This window comes from Mauremys mutica, chromosome 11, assembly GCF_020497125.1.
Source record: "Mauremys mutica isolate MM-2020 ecotype Southern chromosome 11, ASM2049712v1, whole genome shotgun sequence".
In the NCBI taxonomy this organism is placed as follows: Eukaryota; Metazoa; Chordata; order Testudines; family Geoemydidae; genus Mauremys; species Mauremys mutica.
In genome coordinates, this window is record NC_059082.1 from 25,338,849 (window position 1) to 25,352,013 (window position 13,165).

The 13,165-nt window shown below is 46.6% G+C and overlaps 1 protein-coding gene across 3 annotated transcripts in view; it reads left to right on the forward strand.

Annotated features, from left to right (window-relative positions):
- The window catches only part of TEX9 (testis expressed 9), a 46,590-nt gene that overhangs the window by 11,266 nt on the left and 22,159 nt on the right, over positions 1 to 13,165 (forward strand). For all 3 annotated transcript variants that reach the window (XM_044979081.1, XM_044979082.1, XM_044979080.1), the window contains exons 5-7: positions 6,605 to 6,653; positions 8,062 to 8,144; positions 11,206 to 11,384. In XM_044979081.1, coding sequence (XP_044835016.1) covers positions 6,605 to 6,653; positions 8,062 to 8,144; positions 11,206 to 11,384 — 311 coding nt within the window. The remainder of the gene's footprint in view (positions 1 to 6,604; positions 6,654 to 8,061; positions 8,145 to 11,205; positions 11,385 to 13,165) is intronic.

A 13,165-nucleotide genomic window follows, 5' to 3' on the forward strand; every position in this document is an offset into this window, starting at 1 on the left:
TTTTGTTTACACTTTCACTCTTTAGGGCATGGCCAGGAGCACAGGGGTGGGGACTGGGTGTGCGCGCATGGCTAGGCATACTATAGGCTTTGAATAGGATTAGCGAACACAAAGGATTCACTCATGCACGCGCACCTCATGTTTATGTGCAGGAAAGCAATTGTAAACATTAGCTGCTATTTTGATGTGACCACCAGCCTAGGTACTTATTTGTGAACCTTTTCAGGCATAACACTTTAATTTCACATCTCGAATGACTTGCACAGTCTTCATTTCTTAAGGATTAAAAAACAAACAAACAAATAGGGTGGCAGGCAAACATGGGGAAATGAACAGTGCCTTTAAAATTAAATAGATTTGAACACTTTAGGAAACAAATTGAATTTTAGGTCAGAATGCCTAAGTACAGAGGTGTTAGGAACAAATTCACATGCTGATGAAAGGGATGCTCTTGTTTTCCCAAGAATAGAAATGTTGCATTTTAATATTTCTGTAAGCAATATGTAATGGAGTATTTTGTCAGCAGCTGTGGAGGAGGGCATGAATCCTACCCTTCCCTCAGTGATTGTAGCTAGCCAATAGGATGCGAACAGGAGGAAAACTGGGTAGGAAGACTATCTGTTCTCTAGGTCTGTTGCCACCCGCAAAAGAGATCCACAGTCTGTAATCATTTGATACTAGCAGCATGAATAGTCCCCTGAGATAGCTAGATCACAACTGCAAAAACAAAACAAAAAACTATCTTAGTCAGAAAACATGTTTGGAAGGACTCTCCAGTTCCTTGGATTAACAGTATCTAGAGCAGGGGTCTCAAACTCAAATGACCCCGAGGGCCGCATGAGGACGAGTGCATTGGCCCGAGGGCCGCATCACTGACACGCCCCCTTGCTGCCCCTGGCCCCACCCCCAATCCACCCCTTCCATGAGGCTCCGCCCCTGCCCTGTCTCTTCTCCACCTCCTCCCCTAAGTGCCTGGCTCCCCGCTCCTCCCCCCTCCCTCCTGGAAAGTGCTAAGCACCACCAACAGCTGTTTGGCGGCTTGGCGGCGGGAAGCGCCAGGAGCCCTCTGATTCCCAGCCGCTGCGGGCAGCTCGGAGCCTTCTGATTCCCAGCCGCGGCTGGGAGTTAAAGGGCTCTGGGCTCCCCGCCGCGGGGGGCAGCTCGGAGCCTTCTGATTCCCAGCCGCGGCTGGGAGTTAAAAGGCTCTGGGCTCCCCGCCGCGGCGGGCAGCTCGGAGCCTTCTGATTCCCAGCCGCGGCTGGGAGTTAAAAGGCTCTGGGCTCCCCGCCGCGGCGGGCAGCTCGGAGCCTGCCGGGGCTGGGAGTTAAAGGGCTCTGGGCTCCCCGCCGCGGCGGGCAGCTCGGAGCCTTCTGATTCCCAGCCGCGGCTGGGAGTTAAAAGGCTCTGGGCTCCCCGCCGCCGCGGGCAGCTCGGAGCCTTCTGATTCCCAGCCGCGGCTGGGAGTTAAAAGGCTCTGGGCTCCCCGCCGCGGCGGGCAGCTCGGAGCCTTCCGATTCCCAGCCGCGGCTGGGAGTTAAAAGGCTCTGGGCTCCCCGCCGCGGCGGGCAGCTCGGAGCCTTCCGATTCCCAGCCGCGGTTGGGAGTTCAAAGGCTCTGGGCCCCCCCCCGCGGCGGGCCGCTCGGAGCCTTCCGATTCCCAGCCGCGGCTGGGAGTTAAAAGGCTCTGGGCTCCCCGCCGCGGCGGGCAGCTCGGAGCCTTCCGATTCCCAGCCGCGGCTGGGAGTTAAAAGGCTCTGGGCTCCCCGCCGCGGCGGGCAGCTCGGAGCCTTCCGATTCCCAGCCGCGGCTGGGAGTTAAAAGGCTCTGGGCTCCCCACTCTAGAGCCGGCCCTGGTGGGGGAGCTCCGCGGGCCGCAGGGAAGAGCTCCGCGGGCCGCATGCGGCCCGCGGGCCGCGTGTTTGAGACCCCTGATCTAGAGCATTGTGCAGATAACACTTGTGTTTGTGAATAGGGAGGTTTGAATGTGAGTGTAGTTCCCATTGTTAAAGTAGGGTGAGCATAGAGACCTGTTTCTGTCTGGATTAGATGTAACCAAATGGAAGTAGAGGTGGTGAGAACTGACCTGAACCTTTGTCCAAACCAAGGTGTTTTCTAAACCTCAAAATATAAAGTTAACTTTGGCGTAAAATTTAAGTATTATGAAAACACATTTTTATAAGCCTGCAGTTGAACTATTCACTTGTTTAAAACATTGATAAAGTCATTTGTAAACAATCTACTCCAGTGGCTGAAATGCAAATATTGCAGCAGTAAGAACCTGGCAGTAAAACTGATTTAGTGGATTTTCATTGGCCATGTGGAGATAAATGGAAAAAATAAGAAGCATAAGTAGTGAAAAGTAAAGTAGATTTTTGTTTTTACTTTAAGATATAATTAGTAACAATTATAACACATATTAAGCTTAGTGTTTACTTTCTTCAAAATTTGCATTTAATGTGTGTCTATACTATACCAGATGACTCATAACCCAGAAAAGAATCCATTTTCCTTTTCCAAAGCTGCTTTTCTCCTGTATTTAAGAATAGTAAGATGTTGATTTGTCAATAAAATAAGCAGATATAATTCTGAACACAAGGAGCAGATATGTTGTGCAAAATATCTTCATAGTCCTTTTCTGGCCACACGTTAACCTTTCTGAGTCTGTTTCTCTAGCTATAAAATGGGTATAACAACTGTATAGGTTTTTGTTTTCTGACAATTATTTTCAGTTCTACTAATGAAAGACACTATAAAAAGGGTTGGTATATAATAGCACAGGGGTGGGCAAACTTTTGGGTCCAAGGGCCACATCGGGGAACAGAAATTGTATGATGGGCCATGAATGCTTACAAAATTGGCGTTTGGGGTATGGGAGGGGATGTGGGCTCTGGGGTGGGCCTGGGAATGAGGAGTTTGGGGTGTAGGAGGGTGCTCAAGGCTGGGAGCGAGGGTTTTGGAGGGTGGGGGGATCAGGGCTGGGGCAGGGATGCAGGAAGGGGTGCAGGTTCTGGCTGGGAGTGCAGGCTCTGGGGTGGGGCTGAGAGGTTTGGGGTGCAGGAGGGTGTGCCGGGCTGGGATCGAGGGGTTTGGAGAGAAGGAGGGGGATCAGGGCTGGGGCATGGGGAGAGGCTCAGGGGGTGCAGGTTCCGTGCAGTGCTTACCTCAAGTGGCTCCTGGAAGCAATGGCATGTTCCTTTTCCGGCTCCTATGCGGAGGCATGGCCAGGCGGCTCTGTACCCTGCCCCATCCGCAGACATTGCCCCTGCAGCTCCCATTGGATTGTATAGGAGCTGGAGCAGGGCCATGCCGCAGCTTCTGAGAGCCGCGTGGTGCGGCCCCTGATCCTGCGCCCCAGCTGGAGCGCTGGGAGGGGGGCAGAGTCACGTGGTGTGGTCCCCGCCCCAGCGCTCTGGCTGGAGCGGGGCTGAGCTGCGTGGTCCAGTCCCCAACCCAGCGCCCTGGCTGGAGCGCCAGCCGTAGTGGGGCTGAGCCGCGTGGTCCGGCCCCTGACCCAACGCCCTGGCTGGAGCGGGGCCGAGCCGTGTGGTCTGGCTCCCGACCCAGCGCCCTGGCCGGAGCGGGGCCGAGCTGCGTGGTCCGGCCCCCGACCCAGCGCCCCGGCTGGAGCACTGGTGCAGGGCCGAGCCGTGTGGTCCGGCCCCGGACCCAGTGCCCCGGCCAGAGTGCTGGTGCAGAGCCGAGCCATATGGTGTGGCTCCCGACCCAGTGCCCTGGCCGGAGCAGGGCTGAACCGCATGGTGCAGCTTGCAGACCGACTTAAAACAGCTCACGGGCTGGATCTGGCCCGCGGGCTGTAGTTTGCCCACTCCTGTAATAGCACATTCCTGTGCCACAAGAATAAAAGTATTGGATTCTGAGACAGAGTGCTCAAAGTTTAGGATCCTGCTAAAAATTGCAGTTTACTGTAGTTGACATTGATCTCGCTGGCATACCAAATCCTATAGCGTAAACGGGGTATAACAGAAGGGTTTCATAAACAGCAGACAGATTGTATATAAGAAAAGTTCTCTTTTCTTGGGGGACAAAATAAAGGTCTTATTTCCTTCTAAAATGTGTAAATTGGACACCAATGTTTTGCTTACAGAATCCTGCTGTGTTCCTACAGCTCTGATTACTATTTGTTCAATTGCACTATTTTTTTACTGATAAGTAGTACAGCATGAGACATGACCCTCTGTTTGATACTGCTTCAGGTAGAAGATAAATGGTTTTTGTGAAGAGAATAGATGCATCTCAACAAGGACCATTTATCTGCAACAGTCATCTATTTAAAGCAAAAAAAAAAAAACCAAACAATGTGCACCCCCAAACTTACACGGTGTTTTGTTACAGATATTCTCAGTAGTAGCCTACAGGATATTGCCTTTTTTTTTTTGAACATCTACGGGTGGTCTTTGAGTGTGACAAGTGTCTTGATCAGCCACAGCTTGGTGCTCTTAAACAGAGTATCTACTTTAGAAAAGTTTGGCTTAGGAGAAACCACCTGGAATCAGTGGCATATGCATGTTGAAATTTCAGGAGCGAGCATAAGGCAAGCACCCTTAGTCAGTCACAGGGGAGAAATGTGTTACATGCTTAAGTCCAAAATGGTATTTGGTAGCACACCTTTGACAGCCCTTACAGGTACAGGTGTTACAGCTGGTTTAGAGTGGAATAAAAGGAGTAAAAAGATGCAGAGGGAAGAAAATTTCTCTAGTTTTTAATACCAAGTAATAGGTGGCAGATGTGTCTGAAAACAATTTAAAAAAAAAGCATTTTACGGCCAGCACACTCTCCTTTTTTTAACCTCTTTAATTTGTAACCTAATTTTCAGCTCTCAATATTTGGTCAAATAGTTTGGGGTTCTCTGTTTCTGCCTGTAACAGTCAGGGAGCATTTTTAAGAGCAGGTGCTGTGTCTCCAACCATAATTTAGGGTTGGCCATTTAAGACCAGGAACACTGGAAATGTCTGCAGGAGGGATTGTTTGGAGTTGTATGACTGAGGGAGTCAGGCAACCAGCCAAGACTATAAAGGAATAAGCCTGTGGTTCGCTGGAAAGATGGGGAGTGGAAGAATGGTCTAGGGTTGGACTTGTCACAGCAGAAGGCAAGAGAGCTGAAAAAACAGTCAGAGGCTGGTGGAATAGAGATAGGAAGAGCCCTGTAAGAGATTTAGGGACAGGGCAGAGAAGGAGTCAAGGAAGGGGTATTACCAGAAGGAAGTAGCAAGGGCAAAACAGTGTGGATGGCCATTCATATCTGATCATTTTACCCAGGTGGAAGCCAAGGGGGATATCTGCATCAGCGTTCCTACTCTGAGTTCATCCACTTTCTTCCTTTGGTGGTCCTCTGACTCAGCAGTGTTGGATCCCTGATATGATTTAGCCCTTTGGCTAAGTCATGTTAGTCCTCCACCACATCTGGAGGGGCCAAAACAAGTCTAATGGACACAAAATCATCTTCTGGCCTTCCTCAGAACACACAGTTCTTCCCATGGTTGCTCAGGGTCCACCTTCACAGGGCCACACAATGTCTTTACTCAAGATGGACAGCACTTCCTTTTCTAGACCCCTACTAGGATCAGCAATCCTTTTGCCCTGTTGGTAGAGGGCTATAGAAGGAGATAGGGGCTTTTCCCCACCTTTGCTGAAATCCCAGTTCGCTAAGTGAAAGTGTCAACTTCCAGCCATACTATTTTGTCCAGGTTATTTTCTTCTGATTGTACCATCCTCAGGGTCTTTTGATGTCCTGGCCCTAGACACCTCCTAGACTTTTTCACAGTTCTGTTCAACCAGCTTTCCTGACTGTCTTATCAAGCTTATTACCGTAGAAAGACCAACTGTAGGTGATACTTCCACTCCCTACCTAGCCCACTGAGCCACAGACTTTTAAAATATGGTCTTGGAAAGTCACATCGAACACCACAAGTCACATGACCATCACCAATCCCCACATAGCACTCCCTCCTTCCCTGTTTAGTTAGTAGTGTTGTTTACTAACAGACCTCTTGAGTAGAGGCTGAGAATAGCATCACCACATTTTTTGTTATTTGTGCAAACAATGACCTTTAAATAGATGTACCATACCAAGAGCATCCTGTGTAAGTGAGATATATGGGGAAATAAAACTTATGTCCCTGTGTGTGGGCTCAGTCAGGACTACAGTTCTATCCCTTTATGATCAGCAGTGAAGGAGGCTTAACAAATGGGTAAGAAATCACATAAGTTATTTGCAGGGTTTTTTTTTTAATTTGCTTCCACAGAGATGCATTGGGAATTTGACTCATCTCAGCCTACCACATGGTAAACGATTTAAACTTTCTTTCACTGATCAGCCCTTAGTCTTGAACTTCTTTTATTCTTTATCATTGAAGACATTGAATTCCCAAACCAACTGGATTTATTGGATTAAAAAAAAATAATTTTAGTAAAAAAAGCAGTTGGTACATTTTCTCCAATTTTACCGTCACTTTTACTGTTGTATGTAAAATGTCAGAACCAGCAGAATAAAAAGCACAATTCATTTTGGAATATTTTTTCTTTAAGTATTTGTTTTATTATGACTTTACAAAACAATTTACTTTCGTTTTATTTTTCTTTTCAGAGATGTGCTTTCTCCTGAACTGCCAATCCTTACACTTTCACATATTAAGGTACTGAAATCTGCAAACTTTGCTCTTTAATGGAATTACCAGATAGATATGTCTACCATTCTAGAAACTGTACTGAGTGGCGAAAATCTATGGAGTGTTTAAAGCATAATTCTGGGAGATAGAACTCCTGGGTTCTGTTTTTACAAATTGCTGTGCTACTGACTTGCTAGGTGACCTTACACTAGTCACTTAGGCCTGGTGTACGCTAGAACATTGTCAGCTTACCTATGCCATTCGGATGTGAAAAATCCACACCCCCAGAGCGGCATAGTTCACCTGACCTGGCCTCCAGTGCAGATAGTGCTAGCTCAACATAGTTACTGCCTCTCTGGGAGGGGGATTACCTATGTTGACAGGAGAACCCCTCCTGTCAGCATAGTTAGTGTCTACACTGAAGTGCTATAGTGACGCAGCTGTGCTGCTGTAGCATTTCAAGTGTAGACAACCTTTTAGGAGTAAAATATTGCCCAGAAACTATGTAAAATGGAGCGATTATTTCAGTATGTATAACATTTTGAGATCCTTAGATTAAAGGTGACTGTAAAATTTTATAATGCTGCCTTTTTCTTAGACAAAATTTCTGTGTATTTCTTCTCGCCTGTGTAATGTTAATGGCAATACTATTATTTTTCAATTAAAGTCCTCTTAAAGAAGTTAACGAGCAAAATAACTGGATATTATGAGAAGAAAATAATGGATAAACAAGGCCAGGAACAAATGCAAAGACTCACTAGCCTCTTTAAGCTTTAGCTACATTGCATCCTTTAGGGATTCAGCTAAAGTTTCCACAGTGTTTCCTTTAAGAAAGACCATAGCAAAGAAAGCTGATTCTTGGAGAATCTTAATTTGGGAGTAAGCTCAGAAAGTTACTCAGTAACTTTACTGCAGAAGGAAGATATAGCAAGACTAAAAATATGCTAATTCCATTGGTGACTTAGAAGGGGTGTCAAACGCTGTGAACAGCAATGTCTGTTAACCTGAGATTGTACTCATGAGCCAAGTGTATGATGGATTCAGCTTGCTGTCTAGGTGGAATAATCTTGCTTATTTCGTTGTAGTACATTAGAAGTGTTTGTACATTAATGGCTCAATAACAGTTGTGCTCCTTATTTGTGCATACTCATGACTGCACATACAAGTCAGTTTTGAGTGTGCAAATAAATAGATGTTTAGTCACTTGTACATGCAAATAATGTCTGCACATGCAGTAGCAGTAAAAACATTTGCAAATTAGGCAAAAAAAGTTTGTTTCTTGGGTGTCTCAGGCTTTGAAAATCAGACTATTAAAAATATTCCTTTTGACTGTCATAATTTGACTACAGGAAAATGGAGAAATAGTTGTGCTAGAAAAAGTGTCATGGACTCAGTGGTCAGGATCATATTTATTATGATAGCTTTTTCCCCCTAGCAACCAAACAAAAAATCTGGTTCCATGTCTACAGCTCAGAACAGACCACACTCTGGCAGTAAGGTGAAGAGAACAACTTCAAGGTACATTAATTGTACACTGCATTTGTATTTATTTAAAAATCTATACTCTGGTAATGAAATGAGAATAGTTTTAGTTGATTTTTTTTATATTGATACACATTTATACAAATATACTTTGTGTCTGAAATGTCTTACAGTTTACTTAATCCTATTTCTGCTCTATGCTCGCCTACATAAAGCAGCTGGAAATCTTTAATGAGTAGCCATGGTTAACACTACAGCAATGAAACTGTGGCTTATCACAAATTTAAAACAAAGGACTTGTCAAGGCTGTGATTTAAACTTTTTCCTCAATGAAAGAGGAATAAGCAGATCTTTACCTATTGGTCCTGGTTTGGAAAGCATTTTACTAGAGGCACCTGGAATGAATGCACTTGAGCACAGCATTTCAGTCATTGAAGCTGAAAAAGGGGAAGAGTAAGGCCCATAGTTCCCAAAGGCATCTATCTACATATTTTAGTCTGCCTAAAATAAGTATCTGAGCTCAAGATTCACCAAGATGACAAACAAGAGGCAAAGATAGGGGCAAAATGTGTAGGGTACTTTAATGTTGTGAGAAGTTTTCATTGATGGAGGTAGGTAGAAAATTAATCTACTAGCCCTAATCTCTTTATAAAGCACTTTTGATATGGTATAAAACTTAGAAAGGTAGTGTACTAGGGTTCACTAGGGGCTAGCAGGCCTAGGGGTCTGGCCCATGACTCAGTCTGAGTCTTGGGATGGCCTTGCCAAGGAGTATGAAAGCCTAGTGGTCGAGTTACAGTTCTCCCATCCCCTGGTGCTCCCTGGGTTGCCCTGGCCAGGTGGAGGGGGAAGGGTTGGGGACCCCAGGCCCTGCCACTCCACCAGGTCCCAGCCCAAGTAGTGAGGAGAGTCTCAGTTCTCTCTGGCTGGTACAAAAAACTAACCTCCTCAGGGCTACCTCTTTTTCCTCCTGTTCTCGCTTCAGTTTGTAGCATGGTCATGGCGCTTTGCTTCCCTCTCAGCAAAGGATTGCTCTCACAGTCTCAATAGTTCAAATAGTCTGTGGGGTGTTCCCAGCTCATTTTCCAGTGTTCGCTTGCTCCTTGTCAGTGAGAAGCGGGGAAGAGGCAAGAAAAAGGGAGACAAGGCCTTCGCTGCCCAGTTGTGTCTTACCCAGAGTCCAGATTCTTCCCCTGTAGATAGATCTCTCTGTCCCAGAAGCTACAGCCTGGCTACTTGCCTGCAGCCAGTCTCTCCTTCACTTTTCCCCTCCTTGCCTATCCCTCTCCTTGTAAGCAGGCCATCCATTTGGAGTATGCTCTGCAACTGCTGAAGGGCGGGGCCTTCTTATCCCAGTACTGCTTCTTTAGTCTTAGTGAGGGGTCGGTAAACCCCATCAGAGGGAGACAGGTGACATTTCAAGTAGCAGGAGAGGGACAAATAGCATTTTTGATAGAATGGAGGTGGGAGCAGAGTAAGGAGGATATCTCAGTAATCATGGGATGAGATGGTACATTTTAGCATATGTATAACAGAGGGAGGGGTGGGCTTCAGTAGAATTAGATGAAACAGCAAGAGTCACTGGCTGTGAGGGGGAAAGAGTGAGAGGTCAAAGATGACACCAAGGTCCTGCACTTGAGATGGAGGATAGCATAATTGTCAGGAATAGGAGAGCAGAGAGGGATTAATAAAAGAGATTAGCAGCTCGGTCTTGGGGGTGAGTGAATTTGATACAGTAGATGTGAAATAGGACAGGAAGCTGAAATCAGGACAAGCAAAATGGATTTGGAAATCTGAATTTAGAACAGATGAAGGTCACCAAAGAAAAAATAGTGAATGAGTATGACAGAATTCTGAAGGATGCCATTGCCAACTGATAGTGAGAGGGTAGTACATGGAGTGGCCATAGGAGATACCAGAGAAGAGATCAGAAAGGTTGGAGAAAGGCAGTGTCTATGGCAGAAGACCAATGTAGATAGATTATCTTAATCAAAAGGAACACTTATGTTGTAATTTTAAATATCTTAATAAAGCCTTCCCTTTCCAGGCTAAATAATCATTGCTGTTGCAGCCTTCTATCACTAAGAAGATGAGTTTCTCTGCACACAATATGGCTGTCACACAGAATTTGAAACAAAGGGTTTTATTTCTTCCTGGGCGAAGCAAACAATGGCCCAGGGGCTGCATCCGGCCCTCCAGATGTTTTAATCTGGCCCTCGAGTTCCCGCTGGAGAGCGGGATCTGAAGCTTGCCCCCTCTGGCACTCCAGCCGGGGAGTGGGGTCAGGGGCTTGCCCCACTCTGCACGGCTCCCAGAAGCAGTGGCATGTCTCCCCTCCGGCTCATATGCATAGGGGCAGCCAAAGGGCTCCGCATGCTACCCCCGCCCCCGCAGCTCTCATTGACCAGGAACCATAGCCAATGAAAGCTGCAGGGGCGGTGCCTGCGGACAAGGCAACACGCAGAGCTGCCTGTCTGTCTCTTTGTGTAGGAGCCAGAGTGGGGACATACCACTGCTTCTGGGAGCTGCTTGAGGTAAGCGCTGCCCGGAGCCTGCACCCCTGACCCCTTCCTGCACCCCAACTCCCTGCCCCAGCCCTGATTCCCCCCTCCCGCCCTCCCAGCCGGAGCACCCTCCTGCACCCCCAGCCAGAGCCCTGACTCCCAACCCCCTGCCCAGGCAGGAGCCCCCTCCTGCACCCTTAACTCCTCATATCTGGCCCCACCCCAGAGCCTGCACCCCAACACCCGATTTCATGAGCATTCATGGCCCACCATACAATTTCCATACCCAGATGTGACTTCGGGCCAGAAAGTTTGCCCATCCCTGTTCTATAGTGACTTGGGCATGAAGGCCAGTAGATGATACTTGTTGCTACCAGTTGGAACCTAATTTGAATGTAGGAAAGATTTTGTGGTAAACGGAACAAACTTGGCATTTGTATCTTTTTTACTAATGTAAAAGATGAAGGTAATAGCAGACTGCACATAGCTAAATGGTTTTGTACAATTATAAATGACTGCCATTTAAGTATTTTTTTTAGCTTGTTTGGAATACCATAACTTCAGTCTAGAAATTTCTTATTATGGAATTTTAGTGCAAAACTAAGAAGCATTGATATAAAAGCTGCTGATGATGTTGCCATCCTGGAGGACTTCACAGATTTTTCTCTTGCAAAGACAATTAGCAAAATTGAAGGAAAACTGGAGGAAGGAGACTTGCTTGAAAGTCTAGATGATGATATTATTCCAAGTGTAGGAAATGAAATTGGAACAGGTAGGTTCCTATAGCTATGCATTTTCTTATCCTTGGTTCCTTACTGTTAGGATCTTCTGAAAAACCCTATATTTTATCATTTCTGTATAGATTATAGGAGAAAGTTCTATAATCTTAAATTATGTTCAGATTACTGCTCTGGGGAATGGGTGAGGGGAACAAGATGGGACTTTTCTTGTGTGGATTCCCAGGTCACATACAAATAAACATGGAAAGAATGGGTTGGTGTCCCCACTCCACTGGAAACCTAGCTTACCTTTGTTATCTAGCAGTGCATCAGCCTCTTCTGGAAGGAGATCATGAGAGTTATTCAGGACAAAATTGTGACTTTAGATCAGTGCATAACTTTTTAAAATTTCATTGGGAGCTGCAAATATGTACCTGAGGACAGGATTTGGTTTTAAGGCTGTATTTCCATAAGATAAAAATCCTTTCACAGCCTTTGTCTTTAGGACTAAATCCTTTCATCAGATCCATGCTGTGGATCTTGGGTAAGTAGCTTATGAAGTAATGTTTTAGCTACAATGCTTCAGTGACGAACCTTTGGATCCTTTCTTACTCCAAATGGTGTTTTTTACAGTGGGTGTAGAAATAACTAGAATGTGAGAAGGGATTGTAGCATTTTGTCAGTGAAGCTAAGGGCATGATGCACATCTGCCTTTTTGGCTGTGGTATGACAAGCTGGTAGAGTTATGAAATGGTTTATGTGGTGTCTGACAGGGTGCACTCACCTCTCATCGGCACCTCCTGTCAGCTGTGTGTGATCCTGCACTTTTTCAGTGCCACCTGTAAGTTGTTGACCTATGCTGGCACATCTTTGGAGGGCTGACCCACTGGCTAAGTCACACACAGTCTGAAATGGACTAATCCCTTCCGGGTGACAAAGGTCCAACAAGGACTATCGCTGTGCCCTTTTTGGTGTCTGTGGCCCTGTCTCTGTGCAGTTCTCAGCCCCTTCTGGGCTAGCTTTAAGCCCGTCCCTGCGTTGTTACGGAGCACTACCCCCAGGGCTTTCTCCCTGGAGACTCTGTGTCCTCAACAGTTGTCTGGTGTCTCAGCTCTCCAGCCAGGTAACTCCTTAACTTCAATCCCCTTCTGGGGGTGGGTGGTAACCACGAGTTCTCCAGACAGTGTGTCTGCCCTTGTCAGGGTCTTCAGCCCTGTCCCTGAACCCTTTAAATTCCAGCCCTTTGCTTGGGCTCTAAACAAAACTTATCCCCTTCTTGAGGATTTGGCCACTTCACTTAGTGGCCAGTGGGGGAACCCAGGCTTGTTTACTATTCTGGGTCCCCATCCAGGGAGCCTATAAGCAGTAGCCACATACCACTGCCTCTTGTTCACTGCTGCTATTCCCTGAGCCTCTTCCCATATAGCCCCTTTCTCTTCACCCTTACCTCGGGGCTGAAGTTCTCAACTCCTCTTCTTTCTCATTAAATACCAGTGCCACCAGAACCCATTTTCTGGTTCTCCCGTGAGCTCCAGAAGAGAGCACCCTTCCTTGCTCCTCTGGTCAGAGTCAGGCACTGACGTGCTTAGGCCATACAGCTACTTTTAACTGAGCCTCCTGCACTCTGATTGGCTACTTCTCTGCAATTTTCCTAGGCAGGCCTAAGAGATCCATCTTTGCTGCTCCTTTCCTGGGGTGGGGTGGTAGAATCAGGAGGCCCTCAGCCGGAGGCCGCAAAGGGCCCAATAGACCCCATCACATAGACCCATAGTGTTAAAGGAAGCGTGAAGTTAGAGGTTTTACATTGTCAAAATGCTATGGTGTTGGTGTCTAA